At 35.1% G+C, this 26,663-nt stretch overlaps 1 protein-coding gene across 8 annotated transcripts in view; it reads left to right on the top strand.

Moving 5' to 3' along the window:
• NBEA (neurobeachin) overlaps positions 1 to 26,663 on the top strand; it is a 470,218-nt gene that overhangs the window by 359,484 nt on the left and 84,071 nt on the right. For all 8 annotated transcript variants that reach the window (XM_085061526.1, XM_085061583.1, XM_085061573.1 and 5 more), the window contains 4 exons: positions 2,549 to 2,666; positions 3,552 to 3,654; positions 9,355 to 9,470; positions 18,114 to 18,226. In XM_085061526.1, the coding sequence (XP_084917652.1) occupies positions 2,549 to 2,666; positions 3,552 to 3,654; positions 9,355 to 9,470; positions 18,114 to 18,226 (450 nt within the window). The remainder of the gene's footprint in view (positions 1 to 2,548; positions 2,667 to 3,551; positions 3,655 to 9,354; positions 9,471 to 18,113; positions 18,227 to 26,663) is intronic.

Here is a 26,663-nt window from a genome sequence, read left to right as displayed (position 1 = left end):
TTCCGCTGATTTCCTATTCCATTCTGCTGTTTTACTGGAGTGGTATCATAAGTCATTCATTTCATAATAGGCTGAATGTACATCTGTGTAGTTGCAATTGCTTTATACTTAATTAGACAAGAGGAGGAAGTATAAGGCAACCATTGTATAGTTGGTGTACAGTGTGCTTTCAGTGTTGATCCATAATAGCTAAGCTGTGGTATATATCAATACACAATTAATATTGATGTGAATCATCTAAAATTTTAATATATAGGATATAGTTAGTATTAAATATTTCTCTTTACAAAAAAAGTAGCTAGAAACATTTTTGATACAAAAAGTGATTTCCTGAAGCATGATGCTTTGTAAAGGAGCTAATTCTTTGGCAAATTTGTTGGCTGCTGTAGATCTGATTACAGCTATATAAATTTCAAACTCCTTTCTCCAAGCAACTGTTTTCTTACTTTAGCTTTTTAAATGTGAGCGGTTTCCTTCATATTTCCTCTCTTTATCTTAAAAACCTGTGTATCTACAAAAGTGATGTATCAGATAGCCGCAGAATACATTCAAAGGAGAGTGCTTAAATCTTCACAGCCATTGAATTGACCTGAATTCCACATACATGGTATGAGCTGTATCCTAGCATCTGATCTTAATGAAAGAAAACCAAGGAAAATTTGGTTTATTTAGCTTATCAAAGAGAAGGCTAAGAAGTAACTGGATCCAGTCTGTAATTACCTACACAAGGAAAAGTTACCTGATCCTAGAAAGCTCACAGACAAAGGTGTCACAAGACCTGTCAGAGTTCAAAGTAAAAATAAGGAGCAGATTTTTAACCATTACACGAATTTAGCATATGAGGTAGCATTCCACAGCTGACTTGTGACTGAGGGGAGCACACAGTCTCTTGCACAGGTCTGGGAGACCTCCAAAGAATCAAGCTCCTTCCCTTCTTCCAGCTAGTGTGGAGAGCTGAGGTGAATGAAAGTGTCATCAGCCACAATGTTGCTCTAACTTCTGCCTGTAACTTATTCTTATGTGAACAGTACAGGGGGATCACTGTGTTCCTTTGACCAGTTTCTGTCAAGGACAGAACTAACATTTGAACACTGTGCTGTATGCTGAAGCCCTTTTGTGTTGTTGCTGTTATTTCCATCCTCTCTGAAATAGGCTCATCATGGTTATGAGAAAAATGTTTAACACCAAGTGCGCAAACTCAAATTAGCTTTTTCATATATGGAGATGTGTTACTAACTTGAAGCTACACCAGTGAAAAGATTGAAGAAATACATCTTCCATTTCCTCAAGCATGAAGGATCACTGACAGCAGTGGCATATGGTCCTCCTAACATTTTCCTGTTCAGAAGTTGGGGAAGGTCATGATTACAAAAAGTAAAGACCTCAGATAAGCTAGTTAAGCTCTGCAAGCTGGTCTGCGACAGTTTTTGTGTACCTAATGCAGAGCAGAGAAATTCAGTCTCTTCAGTCCGAATCCTTCTTGTTGCATTTCTCTTTAGGGAAGGTGTTCTGTATATTTCTTTGTTTCACTGAGGCTGCAATTCTCTTAGTGGCTGCAGCCTAGGCAAAGGCACAGTCTAGAGAGCCTGGGAAATGCAGATGGGTGTGGTGAGGATCCACATCCCAAACAACTGACTCCTCTTAGGAGTGTCATGGCAGAGCCATAAGCAGAGGTGCAGGGCTGAAGGGAGCCTGCCAAGTGATGAAAAGGATTAGAAAAAGACTGTTCTGCAGTGCATGAAACAGATGAGATAATAAAGATGACATCTAATTAAATTGTGTCTTTTTTGTCTATTCTTTGAACACCCAGAACACTGAAAGAAAAGTGAAAAAGATTATTTGGATATTAATATCTAGTCTTACATTAATAAACTCAGTTGAGAAAATGTAAAACAGGAAAAGCAATGCTAATTTTTAACTATTTTATTTTAAAATATTTTCACATTAATTTTAAAATGGTAAATCACAAATTTCTAAATTTTGTTCATGGTTTGGGATATTGATGTACCTAACTTTAGAAAAATTATTAAGGTGACATGGTAGTTTTACTAATTTTTCTATTTATTAATGGAATGGGGGAGCTTGTAATTTATGACCCTGATGTGGATGTGAATAGCAAGTGCTACTATTTTGGTTGTACTTTGCATAAAGCAGCCTCAGAAGTAAATCTGGTATCTGATACATAACTGACAACGATGTCATGCACACTGTTGGAAGAAGATAGAGCTAAATGTAATTGCAAGTGTGTCTGTTTCCCTGTGCTTGCTTGTAGAGTCTGGTGTTTTGGTGTTTTTGAGGAAATTAAGTTGGTGTGACACATGAGAAATAGATCTTAGGAGTATCAGGTTACAGTAATTATTGATATTCTTCTAACAGCAGGTACTTCTTTTTTGCATTTCTTAAAAACATTTGAGTTCATTTTAAGTCACAGTTTTTAAGTGTTAAAGAGACACTATTAACTTAATTGATGGGTAAAATTTCCTATGTTCCTATACAATACTTTATTGAAAAACAGCTGCTAATAATTACCACCTTGACTTTTTTAAAGGTCCTTGCCTATACCGAAGGCCTTCATGGAAAATGGATGTTCAGCGAGATTCGAGCTGTTTTTTCAAGACGTTATCTTCTCCAGAACACAGCTTTGGAAGTGTTTATGGCAAACAGAAGTAGGTCATAGTTTATATTTGTTGCATAAAATTGTGCTGGTAGGTTTTTTTTGTGTTTTATTTAATAATCTTAATATTAGAACCCTGTGCTTCCTCTGATAAAGTGCTTATCTTTTTTCTATGATTTTTACTCCTGTATGTATTTGGTGCAAATTGTATTAAAATCAGTCATATAAATCAGTCTTTCTGCTTTCTGTGCAGCAGTGAGATTTCTTTACAGAACCAGACCACTGTGATTGGTAAATTCTTCAAATGTTGGATAGGAAATTTGTTTTTTCTGTTGTCTCACTCTTCTTCGCAATTATCTGTAAATATTTTAGTGAAATATATAAAAGGATATTTCCTTTTCTAATTAAATGAAATAAAGTTAAAAAGTACCAGATTAATAAATGGATCTACTCAATTTTCTGTATGTGCTACTCTAAATCACAGTTCAGTGGCTGGTGAGGATTTATAAGTGGTCTTTTACCCTGAGGAGCTCTGATGTAAGTTTTGATTTGAGTTGGAGACGGAATTAAAGAATTCCTTATTCCTGGGTGTTTTAGCGCACTAGTTAGAAGACCAAAGGCCATGCCAACTACTGAACAGCTTCCTAGCCTGATAAGAGATTAGATGGGTTAATAGTAAGCTCCGATTCCTCTAAAGTAAAAAACACTCAGATCTTCTGCAAAATGGGAGGATTAATGCCAAAATGTTGACCAGCTAATTATACATAGGTGTGAAGAATGCCAGGAATGTCTGTTGTACCTTGGATCCCCTAGAGGATAAAAGTGGAACTGACTTCTCTCCCCAAATAGAAAACAGAGCATTTAAAAAATATATGCAGGTGAAGAAACAGACTTCTGCAAAAGTTTTACTGGTACATATTTTCCTTTCTTCATTTAGCTTCTGTTATGTTTAACTTTCCTGACCAAGCAACAGTGAAAAAAGTTGTGTACAGCTTGCCACGTGTTGGAGTAGGAACCAGCTATGGTTTGCCACAAGCCAGGTAATTTAATTAAAATAGTATTTATATTTTGTGTTTATTATGTTATACAGTTGATATTTTTTAAAATGTCAATACTAGAACATTATTCCTGTCATGAAACTCTAGATTTTCTTTTTTTAAGGTTAGTCTGACAAACATTTCCCTTTACTTACTATATGGCCTGCTAGTATATGGAATAAAAGTCAAAATATTGTAAATTATATTATTAGATTTTTTTTCTTTTTAATTATGTGAAATAAGTATCTTAAAGTGAAAAAACTTACACCTTATCTCTTCAAAGTCTGGTTTCCAATGAGGTTTTATAAATGTATAGAAAAATATTTATCCTTGTTGTGATTGATATGTAGGATGTGGAACTGAACTGGACTGGGTTTTGTGTTTGCTGAGTATAAATTATTTTTTCTGTGTGAATCCAAGGGGATTTAACTTCATTTCTTATCCGTGTAGTGTCTATTTTGGAATTTCCAAAATTCTTCCATTCATTAGTATAATGCATTATTCTTCTCTTTCCAAAATCAAGGAGGATTTTTTTTTTTTTTGACAGAACAACTAAGGTTGAGTTTTAGAGATTTTGACATGGTGTAGAAAATTAAAGTTTTTATTTTCTCGTCATCATCAAAATAAAATCAGCATATGGCCAGAAATAAGGCTGGAAATTATCAGATCCTATATTACAAGTGTTCCTATTTCAGGGATGGGTGAGACAATCTTCATGTGTACTTCACTGAATTGGAGGGGGGACTTTTTTTTGTTTGTTTTTAGGTTCAGGATTAACTTCACATCAAAATGAGACAAAAATAAAGAAATACAAGGGAGTGAGGAAACAGCGCGACATTAACAAAATATGGTGCTTGGGGCTCAGACCTCCATTTGGCTTGATTTGGCCAAAAGCCAATGACTTAATCATCAGTGTAGTGTCTGGGATGTATCTTTCTCTTTCTTTAAGTCATTTCCTACCAAAGAAAACTTCACATTGTCCTTGTTTTATCCCAGTGAAAAATGTGGAAATACTCTGAAGTGTCAAAGCATTTGTAGAATTGGAGAACTATTTCATTCCCAGATGAACATCATTCCCTGTCATGAGCCTGAGAGTCTCATGATACCTAAGGCTTGATCTCCTGAATGTGCTGAAGTCTTTAGGCAAACTGCCAAATTTCTCAAGTTTTCATTGAGATCAAGGCAAAGTTGGGGCATTTATTTGGAAGGCACATCTTGTTAATATTTGCATTGTTCTTCCATATACTAAAGTTAAAGGAAATGCTGTCTCTAAATGGAAAGTAATAGTATTCTTTTCTGAAATAGAAATGGCCACATGTTCTAGCACAAACAAAATGCAAATTTCTCAATCAGAATTTCATATCTACGATGACACTTTTTACTTTTGAAATTCATATCCTTTGTGCATTATTCAGTGAATAATTGTCTGAAAAAGTTTGTTGATATATAATTATTTAGAAAAGTTTCTGCTTCAATATAATATGCAGTTATTTCCATACCTTTTTGATTAAAGTTCAATTTGAATCGAAAATGGGCTTGCTAGCCTTCAGAATATATCTGGCATATGGTAGTGAAGTTATTTTTCTTTCTTTTCTTTGGTTTTTTTTTTTTGTGTAATCATGGTATGATTTATGCACAATAAAGACTCTGTAATCAGGGTTTTTTTTCTTTTTTTCCCTGTCTACATTTCCTTATTGTCTTCAGTAGGATTGCAGTGGAGTAACTGAGGGGAAATCTGGCTCTGTAACTGCTCTGTAGTTAATCTTTTGTTGATATTAGAATATAGTTTTCCTTCCCATGAATATGTTGGCTCTTAATTCTTAAAATTATGCTTATTTGTATAACTAACATAGGAAGAAATTATGCTGAGTAACCAAAAAGAGCTGCTATACTGAGCAAAACATTTTTTTTTTACTATCAAATTTTCCAGATTAAGCTGTACCTTAAAGTATTTTAACAAAAGCAGATTTTTCTGGTTGTTTTGTTTAAGGTCTCCTGTTTCATTTATGCAAGTAATATTTCCTCTCTGATATTACTCTGATAAACATGTCATCTAGAGTTAATTACTGTATCATAAAGGTTTGCATTCATGATAGAAACATTCCAAAGAAGTAAATTACGTTTACAGTACAAGGCTTTTAAGTGTATGTCTGTTTTCATGGTGAAATCCTGCAATTAACAAAGGTGCAAGGAGGTGGAAGTAAATAGAAATATTTATGATCTAATGGCACAAAGGATTAGAAGCAGGTGAACCATTATGACTTCCCAAGACTTTACAAACCTGCTGTTCTGAGTGTCTCCAGTTTTTCTCTTTGCTGCTTTTCCCAACAGCCTGTCCAATGCTTTGATTCAACAGAGTTCAAGCCTGTGCTTAATGTTACAAAGAAATACTTACAGCCTTAAAATAAATCACATGTTGAAGACGTCAGTCTGATTTAGTAATCAAGTTAGTCTGTCTTTGATAAATGCATTTTCACTGTTCCTGAAACATGGTGCATTGATTGTAGTTTCCTTATGACCTTGCCAAATGATACAACTGGGCAGACAGTGCTGTGTCTTTTAACTTCTACAGTTCCATATGATTCTACATAGGTAGAGTAATATCCACATTTTTAGCATGGTATTATCAGACTACTTTTGATGGTTCTAACACCTCAGGTGTAATTTACTGGTGTCTTTTTACTGAGGGCAACATCACAGCTCAGAAACCAGCTGTGAGCTGCCTGATGGTTTTGTAAGTGTATAGAGATCAAAGAATTGGTGAAAGATACAGTATCTTCACCACTAAACATGCTGATACCTTCCACTGAAATTCTGTAGGCTATTAATGCATTAGAGAAAACAATGGCTGCAGTTAATAAAACTAAGAAATTCGAATGATGGGTTTTTCTTCTGCAAAAATGCATTTTGGCTGTTGCAGTAACTGTATTCAACATCAGCTCAGCTCTGCCACATCAGTATCTTGGTGATGGACTTCCAGATCTCAATACAGCTGGTTGCAGAGGTTGAATTTTGTGAAGGGAGAGAGATAGAAAAACTAAGTTTTGATGCCATCAAAGTATAAAACCCTTTTTAGAACTTTGATTAAAAGTGAGTATTGACGAGATTTTTTTGTCAGAAGTCAGCAACTTTCCCAAGTCTTTTTCTTTTCTTTTTTCTTCTGAACAAGAGCAACAGGACACAAAACATCATGCAGGTGCAAGATACTTAAATGTTCTTTGTATGAGATTGCATTGTAGCTAAATAAATTAAAAGTGACTGTGAAAGGGGGTGTGTCATATTACACATATGGGATAAATAACATCCCTTCCTTCACCAAAATGGCATGAAGTGTTTTCTAAATAGATTTAGATGTATAAAACTTGAAAAATTGGATCATTCTGTTGCACATTAGAGTCTTCTGCAGTTTCCATTTTGAATAGCTATTTCATGGTTCTCTAGAAGCAAAGGAAGCACATTCATTTGTGCATCTTCATATTGGTGATGGCATATTGAAGAAATAAATGGTTTGATCAAAGTTGGGTGGTTTTAGCAAAACAGAAAACAGTGGGTCTTCCTGTGTTAGCTGAAATAAGCAGGTGTGGAACCAATTTATTGTGCATAATTTCTTCCAGTCTCTGCTGAAATAACTGTGAATCTTTCAAACACTCCTTAGATATGGAGTAAATAAGGACATTTTTAGTATAGGTTGATTTTCTGTAGAGCTCACTCAAATCAGGCATTCAAATGCAAAGTCCAGCACTTGATAGTTTATAGATTTTTGAGATTCCTTAGGAGATTGTGAATAAAATCTAAAGACAGCCACTAAGGTGTAGTGATGCATAGATGTTGTTTTGTCATGGGAGGATGAGAAAGTCTGTGACAGAAGTACTTTGTAAGTGTAATGATCTCTTTAGTATTTTATTTTCTGTGTTTATTAATTAGAATGTAGCATTAGTCAGAATTTACTGCAAACAATATGTCTTTGAGAGTTCTACTGTAAAAATGGTTGTTATTCTATAAAATGCAATATTAAGTACGATTACATTCAGATATTTCTTTAGATAATTTTTTTCATAAGAAGCATAATAGAAACAGCTTAAAAAAATTCTTTATTGTCTCCTTTGCACTAGTAAAGTGCATTTACCTTTGGTATCCTATAGTCTACTGTAAAATAAGGCCAGCCAAGCTGGCAAGACCTAATGTCCTTTTATTTGGGTAAATACACTTGCATGGTATTTTTGTATGCCCAGTTTGTAAGCTGAATTATGGCAGACATTGACAACCTACACACTGGCAATTTAGGCACATAATTGTAAGAATTGTACACTCCAGTCACATCCCAATACTCACCCTTTCTCTGGAAAAATAGCTTAGTGCATTTCCAGGAGTATGTACATGCATCTTTAGAAACAGATGGTTCACATTTTTGTAAACGCTGCCCAGTTTGACACCTTGTATATGACTTTGTTTTAAGAAGATACTCAGCTTTCAGAATCTAGAAATAATGCACTTAATGTGCTCAGGGTGCAACTGAAAGCTGAATCATTGGGAGTCCCTATTAGTCTTGATAAGCTATGTAACTACAATTACATACATTCTTTAAATTCACTAAATCCAGACTGCACATTAGAAATTGTCTTTTTTTATTGTTGTTGTTTTTAACAGGTATAAAAATTTTCTCTATTTTGACAGATTTAAAAATCTAATTTTCTTCAGAAAAAGGTATCTGAGGAGATGAATATTTTCCCCTTTAAATTTTTTCTTGTCTTTTTTCTTTTCAGGCAAGAGCTATTTTCTCTAAAAATGAGTTTTGAACAATGAAAATGCTTCTGCTTGCTGCAGATTTTTATCTTTAATACATTAGCCTAGACCAGCTCTAGTCCCCTATATTTTACCTACCAGGGACAGAATATACAGTGGTTAATTCAGACTTGGTGCATGGTATTTGCATATTGTGATGTTGTCAAATTGAATATATAAGAGTTGAGGTTTCCTCCTTTTCTATTCCTTGGCATGTAGTTTGATTCTTTCTCCCTAATCTAGTCATGTAAGTTTAAAAAAAATGTGTGGAAATTGAGTGTCATAGAAACTTCTGCTCCTCTTCCAATTTTGAATGAAATGCAATTTAGAAATCATTATGAAGAGACAGGCAGATGAACATGTGAGCAGATAACCAAGTAAAATTTGTTTCTTTCAGAAACCAGGCTATAAATAAAAATCTTCAGTCTTATTGGGATGTAGGAAAGAATCGTGGGTAGTTGGCCATAGAGGAGGTACAGAAATTGTGTAATAAATATCTTCAACCCGTGTGATGGAAGTGTATTTCACTTTAATCTATCACTCACTCACCTTAATGAACTTATCTCACTGTATCCTTTTGAAGTAGGGAAATAGTATTCCTCTTTTATTCCTGCTGGACAAGCCTGGCACCAGGAGAGCTGCAATTTCTTTTCATCTCAGTCTTTTAACCAGATTCAGAAAGAAATAAACCACAAAATATATTATTCTGATTTATTGCCATGCTGTAGTAGTGGTAAAATAAAATATAGTTCCTAATTTTAGCCATTTCTCAAATAACAGTAATAGTGTCTTCTTGACTTCATTAAATGAAGTAAAAAAGCCTCTGAGAGAATCTAAAATTAATCACTCCAATCACATTGTCCTACATCTTAAAATTTAATGAAACTCTTAAAAAAATAATTATTTAAATGTATTTTCTAGGAGAATCTCTCTGGCCACACCCCGACAACTTTATAAATCCTCCAATATGACTCAGCGCTGGCAGAGACGGGAGATATCTAACTTTGAATACTTGATGTTCCTCAATACTATAGCAGGTAAGGCTTCTGGCTCTTTAATCCATGGTGATATGTTTATGTTTGTCAAAGTCTTAAGCACCATGACTTGATAGAATAAATACATTTATCCCTCTAGAATTCAGCTGCAGCTTTGTGATATATTCTGAAACACACACACATTAAATTTTATCAGAAAATGCACAACCTATCATGGAGACTTTAGATTCATGTATTGCTGTGAAGGCTGTTCCTTGCTCCCCTTCTGCCGTTTCCTCTGCTGACAGCTTTGTCTGAAGCTTTATTAGAGTCAACAAACCATTGCCAGAGAGTGTCTGGAAATAATAATGGGAAAATGTAATTTCACTACTTCATCATCCTCAGCAACAGCAACTAGACAGCAGAATAACAACAGTATTCTGCCTAGTACAGATGTCACCTGGATTGTGGTATGATTAGATTACAGCATCTTTTCTCATTTAGTTCTTTGAGATGAAATATAATATCAGATTAGGTATTTAAAATGAGAAATAACTGCCATAGACATCCATTTGTTATTGGCAAAAGAAAAGCTTTTCTGGCAATTGTCATTAATTAAACATTCAGAAAGATATTATTCCCTTCACCTTTCCCTTTTCTATGTGTTAACTCCAGTGTTAATTTGAAATGTAAAAAGCAGCAGTTTTCTACACCATATACAGACATTTCCAGGAGGTTGTCTACTGTTATGATTCCTGCCTGTAGCACACATGCTGCTTATAAACCTGCCTGTGGAGAGCCTCATACAGGCATTTCACTTGAGTGAGCTTTAATTTGAAACCCAAATTAAATTCCACCAGGCATCACTTTGTACTCCGGTGTTACAACTCTCATCTTGGTCCTGACTTTTATGCTCGAGGTTATCCTCAGGCCAGACACAAGACACATGCAAGTGTGAAACCCAAAGGTAGCTCTCATTACGCTGACCAGTCTGAGGACAGTCACTGTGTACTTCCCAGTAGGGCAGTGGCAGAATTCAGGAGCTGTCAGACTCACTCACTTGAACCCTTAGGCTTTGGCCTCTGTGCTTAGATGGTAGTCATCTTCCCTGCATCCAGTCTTATGGATGTTAATAAATGTGTCATCAACTTATCCCAGTGAGATACAGAAGAGTTACCACTGAACAGTTGGAAATCTGAGGGCATGTTTACCTTGTGCAGTGGAGCAAAAAGCAGAATCCCCGAAACTACTGGAGATCTGGGCTGGAAAGTCCATATGGTAAAGTCCAGTGCAGGCTCACCAGCTTGGTTCCCAGACATTATAGCTGCAGTTCTGCAGATCTCTGCTGGAGGAAGGAGACCTGCTGAGTGTTTATTGCCTCTGGTGCAATGCCAGGAGAAGGCTGCTATCCTGCTTCTGGCCACTGGCTTGTCTCCAGCTGCTTCGTGCCTCTCACACATCCGCTGCCCTTCTAGGGATGAGGAAATACAGGTAGACCCTTCTGGCTCCCTGGCTGCCTCACTCAGACTCGGAGGGTTTACTGGAGAACTGGGAAGTCAGCCTGGATCCCCTCAGTCCTTGTCCAATACATTATTGACAGAACTGGCTTTTGCTTGTAATTTCCTTTTTATGTATTAATTTCTTCTGTAATCAGTGAATTTAAACTCTTTAAATGAGAGTAGACAAGAGCTAAGCCATTTTTTATAAATTATTATTTTTTAAAATCAGTTTAAAATTCCAAGGTCATTATTTTTTAGGTGCATCATCAAAGCATTCAAACCTGGAAGACACCATTATGTCTGAAGTCAGTTAGGAATTGCACTAACACTTCCACTAAAACATCTATCAGTTAACAAGCTTCAGCCTGAAGATACTCCTTCAGAGTATCTCAGAGGTCTCAAGGGAAATATTTTTTGACCTCTTTTTTGATACTAGGACTGCTGAGTGGCTTTATAGTCAAAAACTTGGGGTAGTTGCATGAGACAGGTTTCTCTTAAGGTCAATTAGTGTCAATCATCGGCCTTATAAGAGGATGACCTGATGCTAGAATTCCAGGTTCCACCTGCCATGGCCAAGGTTTGAAGGATTACTGACTATTAGTTATTTTTGGTATGTGTCCATGAGTTTGTGTTCTATTTGGAAAAGCAGTTTGGTCACTGTCCCTAGTAGTGTCTCTCTCTGACTTAAAGCGTTTAATTTCTAGCAGATTTATTGGTATCAGTCTCTTAAAGGTAAATCTCATTTGTTCATGTAATCTTGTTTGTTAATTGCATAGGATCCTTTGCTCATTTCATAGCATTGTTTACCATCTTATAAAATCTTTCAGCAGTACATGATTTTTAAAAAAATTAGAATAAAATTTATCCTCAGTAGCTGAACTTGCCAATGACACACACAAAACCTTTTCTGAAAATAACATAAGAGAGTAAAAGCTGACTGAAACCCAACAGGCAATTCTATACATGACAATAAACTCTTTATTCCAGTTTGGAAAAAAACCCCAAAGTTTTCCAACTTTTTGAAAGAAGAAAAAAATCCCCTCAAGTTATTTTTTGGAAGATCAACCAGGTTTTGCAGTTTTAATGAAGTCTGTACTTCATCTAGAAAGCTCACTTCCAAGAACTCATGAAGTACTTGAGGGTATTTGCAAAGAATCTCCTCATAAATTTCTTGGCAAGCCAGAAACCCACCCACAACTGAGTGCTCATGAGCTCGAAGTCCAGTTGCAGGGGAGAAAGCTGCAAAAAAGAAATATATGTTAGAACGTTTAGAAGTTCTCCCATCCCCAAGCCGATCCTGGCTTCACCACAGCATGGCACTGTACCAGCAGGGCCTGAGATGTGGGAAACTGCAGGGTTGAGAGCTGTGAGGCAGCCTGAATGGCACCACTGCTTTTACAGCTGTGCCTGTGAGTCTTCTTGAAAGGTGTTCCTCAAAAACATTTCCCTTTCAACAAATAGATGTTTTCTGATGAAGCATTAACAAAAGTAATAACTCTACCAGAAATACAATACTGGCAGCAAAGGACCTCTACTAATTTGTTGCCCTGGTTTTGATAACAGCTGTTATACACACTGTTTTGATAACAGTCCAAGTACACTTGTATTAAACTGACACAAAATCTTATATGCAGTGTAGACAGGACTTTCAGCAGTCAGAAGAAAATGCAGGATTTTCTATTTTGTACACAAAAATAGACTACTGAATATGCTTGTGACCTCCATTCCTAAGTAAAGATGTGTTTTCGTTTCTTTCTTCTTGGAAATCCAATTTCCAATTACAGTCCTAATTATACTCTTTTGTAATGAGATTCCATATGAAATGTTTCTTATAAATTTCAACTTCTTCCCCAGTAATTGTTAGTGTAGCAGCCATGACCTAGTTTTAGAATAAAAGTGTTTATTTAAGCAGCATCTTATTCTCTAACAATATTATTGTTTTTAGCTATTGAAAAAGATATCCATCCATTTTTTTGCCATTAAGCTCCTACTGGCTTATTCAGCAAATGTGAGCTGTAGCTTAGTCAGAAACAGGGAGGTTTGACACTTAAGCATTGTGGATTATCTGCTGGTAAGTAGGTGATAAGTAAGGTCACTTCACTGTTTTTTCTCCTCATCCAAATAGAGGTCCACTAACAAAGTGGTTTAGTACATCTTTTGCCCAGTCTTTGTACCTTCCTTTTTTTCGTACAATGGTGCTTAATTAGTCCCTAGCCCTATACAAAAGAGTAAGAAATCACTCGTGTTTTCTTGTGATCCTTCTCTGAAATTACATAAGAAGCAGTAGCCTTGGAAGAGAGATGTTCAGAAGTGAGGGTTCTGACACCAACTTAATTCTCTCATTGTGACATCATGCAGCTGGGTCCTTTCCCACAAGAAGTCCTTTGCCTGTTAATTCTGTTAATTACACAGACTGGTTGGTCTCTGTAGAACAGAACCACTGAAATAAATATATGAATCTCTTCTTAAATCTCTCACTGGTCTGCTAGTATGTCTGCCCTGAGAAGCATGGCCCCTGGCTGTTCTATGTTCTTAATATTTGAAGTATCCTCTTGGAAAAAAATCCATAATTCTAGGACTATTTTAAAAAATCTTACATCATCCTATTACCCCCTCTGAAACATTGCCATGCTTCATTTTTAGTTTAACTGTTTCTGCTGTGATCTGTGCTCATGACTTACTAACTGCCTACTCCAACTCTCAAAGATCTCTCTTTCTAGATCATTTCTTATCCAAGTTTATGTGATTGTCAGCACTTGTGTTGGCTGATGTCTCATTGCAATTTCAATTCAAAATCTCTCTCCATCTTCAAAACTCTCTAAAGTCTAGTTTCAACCTGTTTCTCTGGCCCTCTAGTCAGCTATTTTCTAACCTCCCTATTCTGTTTCCAAGCTCTTCACCTCTTTCTTGCCCTCTTTTCTGGCTCAAGCATATTTCATCATGTTTACAGCTCTGGGCTTTCCTCCCAAAGGTAAACACTGCACTCTGCTACTTATCAATCAGTCTCAGTGTTATACTCTCCATGCCCCTGGTTTTTGTCCTGATTGTGTAGACATAAGCCTTCCTGGGCACCTTCCCCCTCCTTCTTCTACCTACTTCATTCTCAGGGATCCTTTTGTTTTGAAGGCTTGGAAGCCACTGTGATTATACTAATTGTCCTTTCTGCATGGGACCAGCATATATGTCAACTGAACCCTCTGGGTGATATAACAAGTAATTTTTACTATTCTCAATTACAAGATTATTGAAAAGAGTACTTAAAAGTAATCCCACTACAGCAAAAGGGATCAAGTGGAGTGGGAACAAAAAATTGTTTTTAATATCGTTGCAATGCTCACTGTTTTAGCTAGAAGTCTAGATTTCAAATCTATTTCTCATTATTTAACTAATTTCTACTGTTTGATTTCTTTTCAAATTGCAGTATATTAAATGTGTGCTTGCATTTGTATGTACTGGAATTTTAATTCTTTTAAATCCCACATGTCACGGCTTTTAAAAGGAATGGAGAATAATTGCATCCATAATTTTTGTGAGTAATTTCTTGTAGTGGAAAAGGATTATTTTTAAAGGTTTGTGAAAAAAAAATTACATCTTCAGTTAGGTAATAAATTCAGATGAACTTCTTCCCCCTCACCATTTTTTTTTTTTGCCTGTTTAGCATTTTCCACTTTTTTACTCTGTGATGTACAAGCCCTCACTGGTTAATTATGTATATATTTAGCTACTGCATGTGTTGAGCTTATTATTGTCATCTAATTAGATGTAACTCGAACTACTTACTTCTAGAAAAATCATTAAAAATTCTTTCCTAATGACCTAGAGATGACAAAATGTCTGTAAAGTGTGAAGAAGCAGACAAGCACAGGAACATCGCTCTTAAAGAGTGTTAATCCAGATGCTGCAATCATCTAATTAAACAATATTTTGCTGTCATTAACATTTTCACCAAGGAATTGCAGTTATAATTTCTTTGTCAGCTGTCTCTAGCTCACTTTACCTTCGAAACTAAAGTGCCATATAAAAACATTAAATTGGATGGTTTAATTAAAAAGGTTTTTTTTTAATGAAGAAACATATCCAGAGTATTTCTGAGATCTCATTTACTCTGTCTCACTTTTATTGTTCAAGTGGATTAGTGTCACAGGGCTTGAAATATTTAATATTCAGCCTTTAATATTAATCTCTGTAAGCCTACTTGAGGGGAAATCTGAAGCTTCTGAAAAGGTATAGGGACTACCAACAGTCATACAGGTTCATGTTTTATATTTATTTGGCTAAAGAAAGGAACAAATAATTCTTGCTGAAGCACCAGACAATTGATGAGATGGCTAAGTATATTCATCTGCTGACTTTACTCTGAAAATAATCAATTTTGAAGCCAGAACTGATCAAGACAGCATTTCTAAAGTGAAACCAGTAATATTTATGCATGTTTAGAATTAGGGATTTGTAATCCCATTATAGGCCTAGATCACTGTCCTCTGCTCAGATAAGTACAAATGTGTGGTCTTACCTTGTAGGTTTGATCTCTTTTCACAATTTAAATTATGGTTCATCTTCTCAAGTTGGTTGATATTGAGAAGAAAATTGTTGAATTGAGAAAAACAAATCACTAACTTTTTTATGAAAAATTAAGAGCTATTCTTAGTAGTTAATATCTTCATAAATAAAACATGTTTTATAAAAATTGGAAGTAGAAGAGAATTTTTTTTCATAAGACTATGCTTATATTTACCAAATACATAATCACAAAGGCTTCATTGTTTGCAGTTCATCCTACCTAAACTGGGAGAGAAGCTGATTCAAGTTATTTCTCATTGTGGGGCAAAAAACTGCACAGAGGAGTTACTGCAGTGTTCTGACATGGAGCTAATGTCACATTATAATTTCTTCATGCATCTATACTATAAGTGACCACTCAGCAAAAGAAAACTCATACAGCAGTTAGGCTCAGGATTGCTTTTTCCTTGACCTATTCACACATTTATATTTTTCCATATGGAATGGGAACAAAAAGTCAAAATCTTGTTGACTGAATATTGAGGTTGGATTGATATGAAATGAATGAAATAAATATAAAAATTAAATAAAAATCTCAATATGAAAAATTCTCAATTTCAAAATTAGAAGTAGTTTTGTGTAACCCTACATTTCCTTTCAAAACTTTGCAAAACAATGCTCTCGCTTTTTAAATGCTTCTATAAAATGGTTACTGTTGAAGACTTTTTTATTTCTGTGAGCTCTTTTCCATACAAATTTTGATTCTGAAGAATCTTCATTTTTGCTTATGCTTTGTAATAGATTTCAGTCATCTCAGTCATTCTCTTCCTGGATCTCAAAGCTCTTTCAGTCTGCTCTCTGCATAAACACAAATGTCTTTCTATTGTGGAAGCTTTTGAACACTCTTCTGTTAACTTAATTAAAGCTTCTGATGGTGAGAAAAACATTTATTATATGAAGCTGTAGTTTCATAGAGGTCATATTTTATAGCACCCTAAATTTCATCATCTCAATAAATGTTACAAGTCATATATATATAATTAAACCCTTGCCAAAGACGAAAACAATATTCTGATTTGATGGATGTGGAAAATGAGGCAGAGTTGTCTTCCTTCAAGACACATAGACCGCCTTCCCAAAAGTCTAAAAGAATTAACATTCTACCAGAGAATACCTTTCCTTTTCCTCCCTCACAAGGATAATTTCTGGTGTGCTTCTTGATTTAGTTGTTTGATACATTCTTGTTCTGTCCAAGAGTAATTTTGCATTCATTCATTCATTGTTGATATTAAAGAAGTGGTTTTGTTTCTATCCATATTTGTTTGCACTGTGTAGCACACAGTGCTGGCATTGCTTTATTAACAAAGTTATATTTGCACCTTAATTTTTTTTTGTATTCTTGTGAAAATCTATGTATTCAGAGTGTAAAAATGAGGATGTACAATTATTAAACTATGCACTTTTCTGGTATTCAGTGAAACTATGTACAAAATAAAAACATTCTTTTTGTTCATCAACTTCTATTGAAAAAAATAAGGTGTTTGTAGAGCAGTGAAAGTTTCACATTTCCTTAAAGCAGAACTCATTTTTGTGGAGAACTGCAACTGCTGCTCAGAACAAGGAAGCCTGTGTTTTCCTGTGCCATGTTTTGTACCCCAGGAATCTGTCTAGAATCTGGAAGGAAGCAGTTAGTGAGACAGGGCTGTAAATCTGCCCCAGGACTGGGAATTGTTAACCTGGATTATTTCAGTCTGCTAATTATATTATATAAATATACACACACATATATTTATGACCTGATTTTGTTTTAAGACTTATGTTGCATATTGTGTGGTTCTCACTATATCAATAGGGTGGACAGTTCTGTACTAAGAAATTTCATTTGTCTTATGTCTGAGATGCTAGATTCAACTAAATACTAGAGAACACAGAAATAACAGCCTTTCCCAAACTCACTTTTCTTTGTGATGAATTCATAATTTTCAGTTCATTGCAATTGCAGATTGTTCTTTTGAAATGGTATCTAAAGATGGCTTTTGCACATTTGAGCTGCTGGGATGACAGCAGTATTTCTTTCATGATTGAAGAGAGTGGCCTGGGGTAGTCAGCTCTGTCTTTAGGAGGGAGAACTGTTTTTTAATTTTGAAAGTGATTGCAAAATAGTGTTACAGCGAACATGACTTTGACCACTTTGATTCCACAGTTGTCGTGGAATCTCACCACTTCTTCAATGAAGAAGAGCCACAGAAAATGATGGATTAATATGGACTATCTAGGATAGACTTAGATTTGCAAACCTCAGATTTAGCCCCTTGCTGTTTGGAGTATCATTTAATCTTTGCTAGCTATGACACTTCATAAAGTTCCTAGGAAAGTAATAGTCTAGTTCTTTAAAATTTCTAAATTCATGCTATAAAAATATCTTAATGGAAATACAAAAGAAATTGTTTATTGGCATATGGTACATTTTAGTTCTTAAATCTTTAAGTCTTAAAAGGTACTGTTCTTTTTATATTATTTCAGTTTGTGTGTTGACTTCTGGTTCAAGTGCACCTAAATGGCTGCTTTTGTCTGGAAGATTTTTACCTGATTCTGTCAAGTGGTGGGAACTGGGAACATGTGATGCAACAAATGTAATCACTAGATTTTTTTCTAGCTGGAGAAGTGGACACTATTTCCTAATTCTTAAAACTTTCCTTTTCAATAGGACGAACGTACAATGATCTGAACCAATACCCTGTATTTCCGTGGGTTTTAACAAACTATGAGTCTGAAGAGTTAGATCTGACCCTTCCAGGCAACTTCAGAGATCTTTCAAAGGTATGCTTCATCTTTGTTAAAGAATGGTCAGACAGCCCTTTTAGAAAGAGATTTTGTTTTATATTTATAGTCTGGTTAAGAAAGGTCTTTATCTCAAACTCATAAAAGTCTGAAATAGACTTTTATGTTTTAGAATTATTTTAAACTGAATCTCTACATTTTGCCACTTCCATGTTCCTAACTTACCTGGTTCCAAATCTGCAACTCCTCCATACCTTCTGACTTATGGAACAGGAGTGCTTCAGACCACTTGATCTCACTAATTATCCCTTTTAGTTTATGAAAGTTGATCCTTTGGAAATAAGAAGCTTGGACTAACATTTCACTTTATTTTGCAGTGACTTGAATAGTAATATAATATCAGCACCTCCTTTTGATTTAATAGTTTGTAAACAGGAATATTGTATTTTAGATCCTGGAGTATCTGGTCCTTATTGTTATTTTTTGGGTATTTTTTCCTCCAACTAGATTTGGGCAGTTAATTCTTTATAATAAAAATGTTCCTAGTATTTTTTCTCTAATAGCACCACATTTTTATCAATACCCAGCTCTGGTACTCTGGTTGTGTTAACAGATTGCAGAGAAGTTCTGTCCTGGCTAATCATAGCAGAAACATATGGAAGGGCTCTATTTTTGGCCAGCTAAAATAAAGACAAAAAAGAGAGCTCAAAACTGAGTTGTGGGAAGTATCATTCCTGGTTCCTATCAACTGAGACAGTGTATGCACTGTCTTGCTAGTGAAGGTGGGTAGTCCTGCAACACCCCCAGTGTGAGGTTTCTGTTGTCTGGTCTGACAGCTTTCTTGCATCCTTACCACAGCTCCTCAGCCAAGAGGGGGAAGTTGCTTGTACAAATTGAGTGAGGCTCAAAACCACAGGAAGCTGTCACTCACTGCCTTAAGGAGTGAGGCTGGAGAGGAGAAAATGACCCCCAAGGCCAGCTCTGCAGTTCTGTTCTGCAGCCCCTGCATTCCCCTCTGCTGCTGGTCAGTCATGAGTGTTTCTTGGATTTCTGCTTAAAGTCTGGATTTCTTTCCTCCTCTCCCTGCAAACACACATCCTGGGGAGCAATGGAGACATCCTGCCCTGGATATTTCACAGTTTCATCTCTGCCGGAAAGTGTGCTTGCAGTACCTCCAGATGTATTGTAATCGTTCCTGAGAGCCTGCTTTTGTAAGACTTCCAAAGTAATTTGAGTGGGACTGGAATTCATAATAGCATATAGAGATACCTACGTTTCCTCTTCTTTTTTTTTCTTTGACAAATAAAAAAATAAATAAGCAAATAAGCCCAGAATTTACATTACATTCACAGTATGCCTCAAAAGGAAATAAATTGCTTGATGCTTCCATTAGGTTATGTAAAACTTCTGACCTCTCACAGTATTATAGGTATGTTTCACAAATGCGTTTTTCAGTTCTGTGACACCATTGTAATCTGTGCCAAGAACAATAAAAGATCCACAGACATGACTTAAATAAAGACCTGTGATCATTTTACACTGGCTCATTCACTAGAATGTATAAAACTATTGCTGGTTTAGAGTTGTTCAGAGAGATAAACCTTTCATTAAGGTGCTTGTACTTTTCAAAATCTCTCAAACTCACTTCCAGTGAGTATTAATAGCACTGCATGCGGTGAAGTGCAACAAGATTAGACAGTGTCTCATGAGTCCTTCACTAGGAATTTAGTTTGGTTCAATCCGGATTTTTATAACAATCTACTAAAGTATGTAATCGCTACAGGAAGTAGTGTGATAGCTGAATAGATAGGTTTTCCTCATGAGTTGGTAAAGACTCATTATAGAATTAGTGCTTGTATAGCTTATTACGTATCACTGTGTTTTTATTAGTGCTCTCCTCAAAAGGAAATGTAAAATCAAGTCTGTGGCTATTTCTTTTTCATCAAGAATCCATGCAATGTGCACCTTCTCTTGCCAATTTGAAAACTTACCAAAAGGTATCGATGGTTTCCTCGGAAAAGCTAGGGTTTTGACCACTGAAAAGCCTACACAGAACTAGTCAAGGAAAATGATCTTTCCATTCTGGCAATATCTGGGCTGCATTTATTCCATGGATGTATGGGAAAACACATGTGAAATCTCTAAAGTGTTGTGGAATACCTCAGGATAAAAGGGTTTTAATTGTCAATTTTTTTCAGTGTTCATCATAATAACATCTGATAGATTTCATTTCACCATGGTTTTGAAAGGAAAAGTGGGTTAATTATTTATTTTAAAATGCAGCAGCCATTAGTACGGAATACCTTACTTGGGCTGTTAAGCATTACTTGCATTCTGTTTCAATTTTTGCATTATCAGTAAAAAATCTTCAAAATTTGAATGCATCTGAGGTATCACCTCGTCAATTCTGTTTTAATTTTTGATATTGTCCTGTATCTATGAGTCCCTTCTTTCCTTGTCATGGAGCTGAATCCTGAGTAGCCTGGTGTTTTAAAGCAGGAGTTAGTGATTTATTGTTAACGTTATTGAACCAGGTTGTACTATCAAGCCTTAGCCAGACCTCTGGGGCAGGCCCATACAGCATCCTTTCCGTGAGGAGCAACTTCCTTCTGTCAGATTTTACCCTGCCATGGAGACATGTTCCTGCAGATTTGAGGGCAGATCAGAACCTCCAGCTAAACTGTTGATGGATAAAATCTCCTTTGTCAGTTCCTGACCTTCTGTCTCCCTGCAAATTTTGCCCTTCTTGGTTTCACAAAGCCTCTGTCCTTAATATTTAGCAATTAATAGTCCTGAAACAATGTTTTGAAGTTATTTAGAATTCTAACACTATTGCATATGTGGTAAAAGCCCACAAAAGCAGTGAATTTTAAAGAAAAATCACCTATTATGCTTTGTTTTCTTGTTTTAAAATAGTTTTTTTAGTTAAATGTAGTTGCTAAATCTAGCTTTTAAAAATGTTTTGTGTGTTATTCCTCAAAGTTCATACAAAACTCTAGTGTCAGTTCTGATAATTGACTAGACTGCTTTTGAAATTTTTTAATCTTTGGCTTCTAGGCTTTCTGTATAAATTATGATACACCACCTTTTGATATCAAAACTCCTAAGGGACCACACGTATCAAATGCAATTAGAATGTTTTTTGGAGATGAAATTAGAGGTGCTTTTCTTGCTTAACATGTCAGTAATGGAGTAAAACATTTGCCTTTTACATTTAGTCTAAACTTAAATATTTACATTTGTGCGAAGCCATCTTGAACATATAGTTGGTCCTTCCTTCCATTCAAATTTTTCCTGGTTTTATGTAGCACTCCTTATTGCGGTGTTTTTACACCCAGATGTTACTTGTTTTCTCTGAACAATTGCATTTAAATATTAGTCTGAAAATTCCTCTGCCCTTTTTCTTTTAGGTTTTTGGAAATTCCCTTATCAAGGCTTTTCAGTTTTTTTCCATTTACATATAGTTTTAGATTTCAAACCAGGGTTCATGGGCATGGAATGTGCTGTAGCAGTGGGATATATTGGACCTCTCATTTGATTAGACAGTGTAGGTTCAAGTTTTATTCATTACATATACAAGGTTAAAGGTTATATTTATTGTTTGACAGGCTCAAAAGCTAATGAAAGAGGCTGTCATAGATACATAGATTATCTTTTCAGTATCAAACCACCAGGTGATCTGCTTATTTTCTTCTTTGTTGAGATTTCCTTTGGAAGAACACTTAGGATATTAAACATTAGTCCAGGAAACATGTACACAGCTCTTATGATAATCTGATTTTTGTGAGGTTCAAGACACTTAAAATGTGGTATGGTTTGTTTGCATAAAATTGTATGACTTTTACTCCTAAATTATAGTGAATGCATGGTTTTGACATGCTGCATTGTCCCTGCTCATTAAAGTGTAAAGGGGAATTTCTTCTCATTTACTTCCAGTCATACATCCTGTTAAATAAAATGATTTCTTCACCAGGCAAAGTAATACTAATATTGACATGTGTATGAAACATCACACGCCCATTCATTGAGTGGAAAAAATTATGTTTTGTTAATATAGAAGGTGTTTGACTGATGGGTGGTGATAAGCATAACCACTTTTCCTTATTACTGTGCCATTTCAAGAAAAGGAAGTGATAAAGCCCCAAGGCTTCTAAATGTAATAATGCAAATGAACACATCCAAGTGTGAATATTTCAAGGCAACCACACTTAATACTCCCAAAAATGTATGTGCTGTGGAATGGACTTCATGGGCTTATTAAGAGCCCTTCATTTGAAGAATGAAATCAGTTTCTGTAAATTAAACTTCTCTATCACATGCAACTCTTCCATCAGAAGAACAACTACACACAATTAAAGCCACACAATTAAATGTGTTTTCTTAAATAAAAAGTTCATTTACTTAGTGAAACTCTGGTAATACAAATCTGTGATTACTCTTATATTTGATATTGTTGATATCTGGTTTTAATATTAGGATGCTGAAGAAAATATGTTTACAAATTTGGGTGAAATTGCAATTTATTTTTAAATTTAAAGTATCATCCTAAGATGTCCTATTTATATGTTGTTGTTCATTTGGTGTTTTTTAATAAAAAATCAAGCAGTCAGGAAAAGCTCAGTCAATTTTCAGCTGAGGCCAAATAAAGCTACATTCAATATTCCTTTTTTACTCAGCTATAGTTTTGTGCAGTACTTTACAAAAAGAAAAAGAAAAAAGATAAACAGATAAGGTAGCTGCTGCATGAATTAGAGTAAAGATAAGCAGAATATTTCAGTGGCTAGATAAATAGGATGCTACATTCAGTTCTGCTCTCATGAGAGAATATCATTCTAGCAAGATGGCTGGCAAAGTAAATATTACATGACCTAACATAACATGTCCAGTGGATATAAACACTAGATGTATTGACAATACACTTGTTCAAAGGCCAGATGTCTAAAGAGATTAGCCAGGTAAAAAAACAACGATGTTAATCGTAGCATGTTTTTAATGTTAAAGTAAATACTTACTTTAAATGGAAGAAAGAAACATAAACTGAAACAGCAGGTTTTAGTACATCAGAAGTGAAGTGGCTGAATAGGCATTGTCATAGAGTGACTTGTTTTATTTTTTTGATGCAAAGAATATCTTCTAAAACCATTTTGTGGGAAGATAATTCTATTTGAGTCCTTACAGAGGGCTTTTTGCAATAAAAAGACAAATGGTGTGTTTGGAAAAAGCATTTTATGAAACAGTATGAAAAGAACTTTTTAAATAATGTTCAGAACAATTTATTTTACTCAAAGTCAGTTTCTGTATTTGTCTTATGGTTAAGATATGGACTAAGACACAATATATAGATTGAGCTTTGCCTTTGTTGTGCAAGTAATTTTAATCAGTGCAGAATCTCAGTCAAATGGAAATGAAATTATTTTCTTTCATTATGTGAAGTTACAGGGATTGATCCATAAAGAAAATTTATCTGCATTTTATAGCCATGATATTAGATTAAAACCAAGGTAGTTGACTTTCTGGGCTGAGAATGGCGTAATAAAGCTATGGAAAAGTGACCAAAACTCTGTATATCCTACACATTTCACAAGAAATGTGAGAGATTACCATTACTGTAGAACTTGTCCTCCAGTAGGACCAGTGCCTCATCAGAATAAAACTGGGTTAGTTGCTAGTTTGTACAATTGAGATTTAAGGTCTTTACAGAAAATCTGTGTCTTCACTGAAGGATCAACTCTTACCATTACTTTGTGTAACAGCATTTTCCCACATGGACATTAAAGTAACGCTAAGGAAGCCAGGGACAGACCTTGCTGAATTTAGTCCCTGCTGTTTAGGGATTATAGGATTTTTTTTTTTTCCTTTCAGAAATTGCTTGGTCATTTGGTACACAAAAGCTGATCTATTTGTGGTTAATCAACAAGTTTTTAGATTGTACAACAAAAAAAGACAAAGAGAGATTTGAGCACTTTCTGTTAGCCTTTTCAATATGCAGCGTTTTCTGAATCAGGAGAGATGTCCTTCCCATTAATGTGCAGAGAAGTGGTTCACATCAGGATCCCCATGAATGCACAGAGAAAGGAGATCAGATGTTTCTTGTATTTCTTCACCACAGGCCAGAGATAACTTATGTAAGGCTGAACTAGAAGCTGCAGAGTTGTGTAAACATGGGCATCTCCCAGCTCTCCTTCCCATGTAGTGCTGCATCGAGACAGTTGTGCCACTTCTGGGATCCCAGTTGTCATCTCTGCATAAATGGGGCCATGTTTGCACACTACCCCCTCTAGGAAGCTCAGGGACTTCCAGCTTACCTTCCTATTGCAAGCTGTTTCTTGAAAGAAAAAAAACAAACAGATAATGACTCTGAAAAGAATATTGATGTGGATGAAGGTAAACCAGAATACAGCTTTTCAGGTTTATCATTTAATACAATTAATCATATATCTTCTGAAGGTAGATTATTTTAGCTACTTGTAGAGGCGTTATTTCATGGAAATGGGAATGTACAAGCTTACATCCTTATCTTCTAACTTTTAAATTGAAATAACACCTCTGGTTGACAAACCCAGAAAACATGATGGTGTGTTTGCATTAGTATTTTCTGGGACTTTAAAAATTATTGTCAAATTCTTGAGAGAAATAACCTTTTTATTAAATACAACTGTATATTATATTAAAAATGTTATTTAAAGTATTGAACAAACCATCATTAAAATTTTGCTAGTCTATAAAATAAAATACCTTGTAATTATTTTGAGCATCAGTTATACCTCACAGGCCTTGTTACTATAGTCAATTTATGGTGAATAATCAAAACACATTGCTTATTTGATGAAAGACATCTAATCAGCATCAACTATATTTTGAAAGGCCAGGAATTTTCCATATTTTCAGTCTTGCATTAATCATCATATTCATTCTGAACTGTGCCTCCAAGCATGTATGTACAATAATATTGTGACAGATGACGTCTCTGTCTTCCATAGCCTCAGAATTCACTGCAGTGTAGGATAAAATGCAACTTCATAGTGGAGAGAAGAAATATTGTCAGGATGTTTCTCCATTACCAAACACAATCTCACCAATTTGTCTGCTATTCTGTGTTTCCTTCTCAGAGGGGGTGAACATTTCATTTTAACATACTATGGTGTGAGTTACTGCTTTAACTCTTGAAATGTGCAGTTGGGACTGGAATTTTTCTGCCAGAGAAGTGGAGGCACAGTACCTTAATGAGAGTGGTGTCAGCAGGTTCCATCCAGTCCCCAAAGCAACACAGAGCCTGATATAATTTAGCAAAGTGCACATATATCTGCACAGTGTGTCAGTCTAATGGGAAAAGAATGTCTCTTTCAAGGGAGCTGTTGAACAACCACTTTTATGTAATGATAACTTAAAGGCTATAATAATACCAGTGTGTTTCCTGACACTGGCAGCAAGTGTAACGAAACCAAGTGTAACAAAAATGCAAATATTTATTTTTTCCTATTTCCAGTATTTGGGAAACGAGCCTGGAAAGTGCTGGGGAATGGCTCATACTTCTTTTTCAAGAATGTTTTGTGAGGTCTTTCAGTGCAGTCTCCACCAGATAACGCCAATCCTTTGGGATTACTCAATCATTTTACAAATTATTAAAAAACTATTAACATCTCCATGACACAGAAAAATATTAAAAAGCCAGAGTGCTTGATGTGAAAAATACTGAAATCATAATGTTTTAAAGTGTAAGTGTTCACCACAGACTGCTATTTAAAAACAAGCTCTAAAATACTGATTCAAAAACCATCATGTTCTATATCAACCTTTTAAACAGCCATCTCAAAAACCACAGCAGTGTGGAAAGAATAAAATACTTGTAGCTTTAAAAATTTTTTGTTAAATATCTAGTGCAGTGAAACACAGTGATTTGACCTTGTACTGGCATTTCTATTCTAAATTACTTTGCCTTTTAATTCAGTAGAAAAATTGTGCAGTGAAATAAAATGCGAAAATACTGTTAACGTTTTGAAAAGGGTCAAAGTCCTTGCCTGTATGGTGTTTTTTTTCAATTTGTAATACTCTTAATGATATCAATTCTAATTAAAATTTGATTAATGCAAGTCAAGTAATAATTTAAAACTACAATAAGTTTATACAATTATTTTGTGTGGAAATGTGTTCTCCTCTAAGTATTAAGTTCAGTGTGTTTGGTTAATTTTACTATAAAAGCTAAAATCTGTATTTTCTTTATCCAAGTAACTTTTGTATCACACAATAACAAATACATTTGGCGAAAACTTCTGAGATAAAATGGATTAAAAATCATAAAAAGCTTGTATTCCTCAAGCAGCCACATCAAAACCAACAGTTCCTACTACTGCCTTACTTCTCTTTTGTTTTTCACCTAGTTTGTATAGATTGTCCTTTAAGTTTTCTCAGAATGGAGTTTGAATTTATGAATAATTTCCACATTCTATTGTTTTCAAGCACAAAGCTTGTTTGCTTT

Source organism: Lichenostomus cassidix, chromosome 1, assembly GCF_008360975.1.
Source record: "Lichenostomus cassidix isolate B80296 chromosome 1, HeHo_3.0, whole genome shotgun sequence".
Lineage (NCBI taxonomy): Eukaryota > Metazoa > Chordata > Aves > Passeriformes > Meliphagidae > Lichenostomus > Lichenostomus cassidix.
The sequence above is the reverse complement of the archived record's forward strand: the minus strand, read 5'-3'. Positions and strand labels throughout refer to the sequence as shown.